This window comes from Genypterus blacodes, unplaced genomic scaffold, assembly GCF_046128005.1.
Source record: "Genypterus blacodes isolate CSIRO-AG114 ecotype Tasmania unplaced genomic scaffold, CSIRO-AGI_Gbla_v1 ptg000020l_1, whole genome shotgun sequence".
NCBI classification, from domain to species: domain Eukaryota; kingdom Metazoa; phylum Chordata; class Actinopteri; order Ophidiiformes; family Ophidiidae; genus Genypterus; species Genypterus blacodes.
Genome location: NW_027466833.1, coordinates 497,157 through 505,000, shown reverse-complemented (window position 1 = coordinate 505,000; position 7,844 = coordinate 497,157). Strand labels below are relative to the sequence as shown.

The 7,844-nt window shown below is 48.7% G+C and overlaps 1 protein-coding gene across 2 annotated transcripts in view; it reads left to right on the top strand.

Moving 5' to 3' along the window:
- Positions 1-7,844, top strand: part of adam12b (ADAM metallopeptidase domain 12b) — a 63,187-nt gene that overhangs the window by 33,587 nt on the left and 21,756 nt on the right. For both annotated transcript variants that reach the window (XM_076141790.1, XM_076141789.1), the window contains exons 7-11: positions 240-305; positions 1,385-1,456; positions 1,915-2,084; positions 2,410-2,494; positions 6,044-6,192. In XM_076141790.1, the coding sequence (XP_075997905.1) occupies positions 240-305; positions 1,385-1,456; positions 1,915-2,084; positions 2,410-2,494; positions 6,044-6,192 (542 nt within the window). The remainder of the gene's footprint in view (positions 1-239; positions 306-1,384; positions 1,457-1,914; positions 2,085-2,409; positions 2,495-6,043; positions 6,193-7,844) is intronic.

The window sequence follows — 7,844 nt, the reverse complement described above, 5'->3', positions numbered from 1 at the left end:
CCTGAGGTTTTCAGCCAAGGCCCACAGGGACAAGCGGTGCATCTGCTGTGTCCCTGTGATATTTGCTACTGCTGCTAAGATAATTGGATTTTTTAAAAGGAGGAATTGGGGTGAAATTCTATCTTTCTTTCTCTCTCTCTAATTCATCTTCTCTTCCCTGTTTTTCTCTATTAGTCTGTTTTCTCTTCTGCTGCTCTGTTGCTGCCAAACGTTTCCTAACACCTCTGTTTGCTCCTCAGCATAAGAGACACACACAGAAGACCACCAAGTACGTGGAGCTGATCATCGTGGCAGACAACAGAGAGGTAATGCAGCCGCCGTGCAGCCATTTTAGTAAAAACTCTGTTAAGCGAACAATTACAAAAGCCAGCAAAGCTTCATGTTCTGATTTCTGTGTACCTCCAATAATTGGAACATAATTGGATTTCACATTCTGGAACAAAAACCTGGTAAAACTCATTTCATGACCCTGTTTTTGGCCGCTCAGACAAAAAAACTGTGTATGAAAGCGTTTGAGTCATTTGTGTAAACATGGCTCCAGATTCTGTGTTTGTATGATGAAGCTCCAATGTTTACACTTCTGCTTTAGGAAGTCTGATTTCAAATAAAGAACCATCGGCCTGAGACGTCACATAAACAATACAAACACACACAAACACACACAGACACGCTTCAGAAGCCCAGAATATTGAAAGCTATTTGAAAATGGTCTTGATTTTACCATTTGCACTGATTGATATTGGAGTTCTCCGTTTGACAAGCTGGGAAATAATAACAAGAAAATGAAAAACAACAGAAAATCAATATAAAAGTGTCCCAAATGAACCCGAGCGTGTTCGGGGCCTCGGCGCTGTGAGTTCCCCCCAGAGCTGCAGAATTAGGTCAGTGTGCAACATGCTGAGGTCTGTTTTGACAGGAAGTGCTGAACGATTCCCCAGCGGCGCAGACAGGAAACAGGAAAAAGCATTCTGGATCCAGAGGAGTCTGAGGAGCTCCGAGCATTGTGGGCTTTTCCTCCTAGATGCCCGCCGGCTGTGCCAAAAAGACTCCAATGGGAGGAAAGGAAGGGGAAATAGAGGAAAAGCAAAGTGTTGTATAGATACAAGCGTGCAGGTGGAGGCAAAGTCGAAGTGTCGCCTTCCCTACGATCCCGATCCAAAGCTTTGCCGGCTGTCGAATCTGCTCGCTGCTCTCTGCAGCCTGAGGAGCTCCATATGGGCCTCAGCATGACAACCTGCCACACAGGGAAATGTGCTGAAGCCTGTGAATCCTCCATCGCTCATTCATAGAAACATTCTGACTTTGTATCCACAGCATAAGTGGAGATCTGTGTGTTCAATGTTGTAATTTGTGCAGGCGCTAACGTGTAATCTTTTTTTTGTAGTTCCAGAAACAGGGGAAGGACGTGGAGAAGGTCAAACAGAGGCTGGCAGAGATAGCCAATTATGTGGACAAGGTAAAACATCCCCTCCCCTCTGCACAGGAGGGATAAATCACATTTTAAAATAGAAATGTGGCTGGCAGGCGAGATTAATGGCACGGCGGCGGCGGCGTGATGTACTAACGGCCCTCGTACAGCTGTTTTTAGCCGTCATAAACCTGTAGTGAGCCGTGGATCTACAGCTCGGAGGAGGAACGGTAGTCAGATGGATTTGTTTAAGGGAGCCCAGATGGAGACGCGGCACACACACATGCGACGGGCGGGCATGTGAAGCATGAAAGGGGAGCGTGATGAGGAACACATACGGGGAGGAACGGGATAAACGAAGGCAGGAGGAGAACAGTACAAAATGTCAGGCCATGATTGTTTCTCACTGGGAACTAAACTCTTCGTCCCGTCCCGTCCCGTCCGTCCACACTAACTCTGTCCAGCTTGTCAACACCCTTGTGTCTCTGGCTTCCTCCCCCCGTCAGTTCTACAGGGCCCTGAACATCCGCGTGGCTCTGGTGGGCCTGGAGGTGTGGAGCGACTCTGATAAATGTCCCGTCACTCAGGATCCCTTCACCACACTGCACGAGTTCCTGGACTGGAGGAAAGTCAAGCTGTTGCCCCAGAAACCGCACGACAACGCCCAGCTCATCAGGTGGACGCTTAGATACCACAGCTTATTGTTATCATGATATCAGATTCATACTGAGCCGCTTGATGAACCTGAATGTAGGAAATCAGACGCAGACAGATGAGGAGATGTTGTGACGAGATGACAAACGACATCATCGCTTTAATTCCTTGTTTAATTGATGAGCTTTGCTTTTTTCCGGGCGGGTGGCGGCTGGAACACTCTGGTGCTTTACAAAGGAAGAATATAGAGGAATAGATCAAGATAACAGCTTATGAAAAATGAAAAATAGAGATAAATAAGAGTCTGTGTCTCTTCTTCACTCTAATCTGTCCTTTCTCTGTTCCAGTGGCGTTTACTTCCAGGGCACCACCATCGGCATGGCGCCCATCATGAGCATGTGCACAGTGGAGCAGTCGGGAGGCATCGTCATGGTAAGTGGACCGGCCTTCTTCCTGTTCCCACCACCACACACCTTCCTCTTCCTCCTGCACAGCTTCATTGTATTGGAGGCGTCGTCCATCTAATCCGGTCCGGACAGGAGTTTACTTTAGAGCGTGTCGGTGCTTGGGCGGGGGCGATGGCAGCACATGGAGGCGGCTGCTCCTTATGTGATGATGATGATGATGATGACGATGATGACGATGGCTGAGCTCCATAAACCCTTTAAACCCCAGACTCCCATGTGCTCAGAGCTTCTTGGGGCAGTGTAATCTCAGAGGGATTGGATTGCAGGTATGCTGCAGGTTTGTGAGGTCATTGTGAGTCCTGCAGGCTCTCAATCAGGCCCCCCCCCCTGTCAGCTCTAAAAGGGTCTGTGGGACGCTGAGGTAAATCAAAGAGCACAGAGCTGAAACAGTTCACATTTACATTTTTATGAGATGCCATAAATTGTTTGTGCCGGCACACATTTGAATCCAAATTCATGTTTTAGCTGAGAGACGCGCACACACACACACACACACACACACACACACACACACACACACACACACACACACACACACACACACACACACACACACACACACACACACACACACGCCCCTCCCCCCGCTACGCAAATTTGCTTTACACAGAAAATTAGCTGCCTGTTGGGGTTCGCTTGTTTACCCCGTCGCTTGACACCGCCGCCAAATTACCAGGTGCTTATCGGCCCCGACGCCACAAAGCCCCAAACATGTTGTGTATTTCCCATTAATAGATACGACTCCTGCGGGCTGCGACTGTGGCAATGCTTTCCCAGATGTTTGTCTCCCCCATTACTTACAGATGGCAGCTGCTTTGGCCCGAGATTAAAGGGGCCGTCGTACCAGTTACAAAGCGGCCGGATGAGTCGAGCCATTTCTCAAACAGATACACGACCGCGTCTCCCTGTTCGGCCTCAAAATCCTTTATTTGCTCCACATGTACTTTGGACTTTCGCAGTTTGTACGTTGTAATGTTCTCGCCGCTCCATAAAGGGACGTCTTCATGTGTCTATGGTTAGGGTTAAGCTGTGAGAGCCAACAGTACACACACACTCTGATGTATGGTTTTCAGCCCCACAAGCCTGAGAACGACATCAAAAACCCATAAAAGCATTTCTTGGTTGCATCCAACTCTATCAGATCCCCATCATCGCACAATGGGCTCATGGCCGCTCTGAAGTAATGACTCCGGCTCCCCACCATCATTTTCCCTGAGTGTAATATTGCAGTTTTTTGCGAAGAGGCTGCTCGGCTCGATGAATGACGCAGCCACACACACGCACAGAGACACACACACACTCGCCTCCAAACGTGAAGGGAGGAGATGGAAAGTTTCTCATCCTTCCTGTTCAGAGAGAAGGGCGCAGCTCCCCACAACGCTGCTCTGTAATCAGGGCAGAAAATAGCCGGGCTTTGACGTGGAGCTGACATACGACCCTCAGCTGAGAGGGAAGGAGTGTGTGTGTGTGTGTGTGTGTGTGTGTGTGTGTGTGTGTGTGTGTGTGTGTGTGTGTGTGTGTGTGTGTGTGTGTGTGTGTGTGTGTGTGTGTGTGTGTGTGTGTGTGTGTGTGTGTGTGTGTGTGTGTGTGAGAGAGTTTCTCATGGACGACCCAGAGGACCACAGTGACACGCAGCTTCATTTTGAGCCAAAAACGGTTCAATATTAATGGCTCCAATAAAGCCTGTTTGCTTTAAGGCACTGGAGGTAAACAAGTCCAGTCCAACACTTTGGTCCAGAGTGAAATATCACAACAAATATCACATTTACTGCCATGAAATTGTCATCGTCCCATAAGAATAAAGCTCAACGACCGAAAGTCTGAAAGTTGGAGCGGTTGCCATTAAGTCCGGGTCCTCAGAGGATGAATCCTAATGAGAACCGCCGACTCAGCACCGGATTCATCCTCAGATTTGAGCTCTGCATTAACACGGCGCGTTAATCTGCTAAATGCGACGTCCTGCGGTGCGGAATGTAGCCGGCTGCAGGTTAACAGACAATCGTGTTGTGTTCAAGTTCACGCTCGACTTCATTGGTCCCCAGGGGGCGACTGAGTGTTCAGTGTGAGTGTTCATAAAATCATAAAAGGTATAAAAAGACATAAAAGGGAACGTTTGAAGCCCCAGATCTGAGATGCAGGCAGAACACACAGAGAGCAGCTGCAGCAGAAATGAAGAATGATATGGATTTCTCCTCTTGTCACACTAACATCTCTCCGCTGCTGTTGGATCTATAAACCCTTCACTTGTAAACACACTTTGACTGGAGGTGTAGGTGTGTGTGAGGCGTCTGGGTGCTTCAGGGTGACTCAGAGAGGAAGTGTACAACAATCTGACTTCCTCCTCCTGATGCGTTTCCAGCCGGCGCTACAGCTGCGCACGGCCGCTACCATGGCAACATTTTTTTTTTTAATACAAATCAATTGGCCTTTGTCAGATGTGGAGCGGCACTGGCCGTGACCGCTGTGGCCGCGTTCACACACTCGGCTGTGAGAGTGTGTGTGTGGGTGAGATGCTGTCATCTTTATCTCTGAGAGTCTGTAGGTGCGGCGTCCCCTCAGTCTCTTTACTCCTTTATTATAGAAGACTGGAGACTCTCTGCCATCGTTTCCTGTCTGTGTCCGTCTCCTGAAGGGCCGAGGCCCTGCTTCCTGCTTAGAGTGGGAGGATGAAGTCATATACAGCTCTCTCTCTCTCAGCCTCACTCTGCCTCTCTCTCTCTCTCTTTCTCTTTCTCTCTCGCTTTCACTCTCTCTCTGTCTCTCTCTCTCTCTGTCCCTCTCTCTCTGTCCCTCTCGCTCTGTCCCTCTCTCTCTGTCCCTCTCTCTCTCCTCCCTCTCTCTCTCACTCCCTCTCTCTCTCTCTCCCCCCCCCTCTCTCTCGCTCTGTCCCTCTCACTATCTCTGTCTCTCTCTCTGTCTCTCTCTCTGTCCCTCTCTCTCTCTCTCTCTCTTTCTCTCTCTCCTCCCTCTCTCTCTCTCTCTCTCTCCCCCTCCCTCTCTCTCTGTCTCTCCCTCTTTCTCCCTCTCTCTCACTCTCTCTGTCTCTCTCTCTGCCTCTCTGTCTCTCTCCTCTCTCTGCCTCTCTCTCTATCTCTGTCTCTCTCACACTCTTTCTCTCTTTCTGTCTCTTTCTCTCTCTCTCCCTCTCTCTCTCTCTCTCTCTCTCTCTCTCTCTCTCTCTCTCTCTCCCTCCCCCCTGTCTCTCTCTCCGCTGGCAGAGGTTATGATTGGGTTCTGCAGGCATAATGGAATCGCAGATGAATCCAGGTGTTCATGAGAAGAATGAGTAATGGGGGGAGGAAGAGGAGGGGACGAGCGCGTTGACAACTACTGGAAATGTTTTGGAACTTTACCGCTTTAAATATTGCCTCCTTTGAACTTTCCCTCTCTGTTATTCTCTGTTATCTTTCCTCTGAGTAACGGTCCACTTCACCGCCGTGCCAGAGTAAATTACACCTGAGCAGAACTTCAGGCAGTCAGAAATAAAGGTTTTGATGTTGTGTTGTTGTTGCAGGATCACTCTGAGAATCCGCTGGGTGCAGCTGTGACTCTGGCTCACGAGCTGGGACACAACTTTGGCATGAACCACGACACCCCGGAGCGCGGCTGCGGCTGCAGGATGACGGCGGATCGAGGCGGCTGCATCATGACTCCGTCCACCGGGTGAGAGAGGCTCGCTTTCCTTCACCTCACAGTCAGGCAAACAAAGAGATCATAAGAACGACCTTTGTGGTTTTAGCGTGAGAACGAGTTTGTCCTCTACTCCAATATCATGTCCAACTCACTTTAGCTTTACCACTGAGGGACTAAACCGCCTGGAGCTACGGACACAGTCTGTTTTCACCAATGTACAAGGACGGTAAGAGGGAGGGGGAAGCTGCTGCAGGCTGTTCCTCTCTGTTCCTCTCTGTTCCTCTCTGTTCCTCTCTCTGTCCCTCTCTCTCTGTCCCTCTCTGTTCTGGACACATCTGGATCAGAGCCATTTAGCAGCTTCACCCTTATGAGTCCAAAGACATCCTCGCTGTTGTACTCTTTCATTGAATTGGATTTTTATTTGCCATTTAAAACACAAAGACAAAATTTCTCTGAATAGGAGCGACCTCATCGGGATAATTTGTATTTCTGTAATTTTGTTTTTCTCATTTTCTAGAACCAATTAGTTCTTAGCTCTTTTTTTCCTTTTTTTTTTTTGTATTTTCTCCAGATTTCTTTTAAGGTTTCCAACCAATTAAATTGAAGAACTTTCCCAAATAAATAATGAATGTTCTGTCTCCAGACTCCAGAGAGTAAAGAAAGAGGCTCTTAACTGTGATAAAACTTCACAATCTCCACTTTCCTGAATAAATTAGCATGTGCTTTAACACTTGACCACACACACACACACACACACACACACACACACACAGGAGACTTGTGCAGCTGCTCCAGCATTCTGTTCCTGTTGCCTGTGTCTCTGTGATAACACGGCGGCTGCACAAGATGCTACATGTGACTGTTAGTAAACAGCAGGCAGATAAGGAGTACCCAGAATGCAACAGCAGATTTCACCCTTGTTCTGACGCCCCAGTTTGCTTTGACTGATGCGGTGACTTGCTTGCTCACACCGCTGTTTAGTGGAGAACGGGAGAGAGGGAGAGAGAGAGAGAGACAGGAACGTGCATTGTTTTCCAGATTTCCAGGCGGCGTCTCTGTTTGGGGCAGTATAGCAGCAAACTATCAACACACTGTTTGGTCAGATCGTCTCTGGCCTCGTCTGCAGTGATTACATTGAAGGGATTCTGCTAAAAGCTGATAAAAGCTCTTTTCAATTCCCTTCCCATAAAGCAACAAATTGCCGTTGGACTGAAGCTCCAGGTGAGTCATGAGGGGGCGTGCGTCCAAAACACACTAACAAGCAGGGATGGAGCCTGCCATCACACAGCTCCACGCAGATACAAAGGGAAGGGGCGATCTGTCTGTGTGTGTGTGTTTGTGTTTGTGTAGGAACGGTCAGCGCTGAGCTCATCCATCATTTATCCCAGATAAGGAATGCATAATGCACACACAGAGGAGTTATCCTGCACTTAGAATGCTGACTCCAGGACTCTGCCTCACTCGCTCACCAGCCAGAGGGAGCGATGATGTCACCAGACATGAAATAACGTCTGATCTAATTTGGTGGAAATGAATGTTATTTCGTTCCTGTAAGTGGACGCAGCAGTGGAGCGCTGAGGCTCATTGACATCACATGAGGCCACTTAGTCAGGGAGTCACATCCTCCTCTGTCTCTGTGTGTGTGTGTGTGTGTGTGTGTGTGTGTGTGTGTGTGTGTGTGT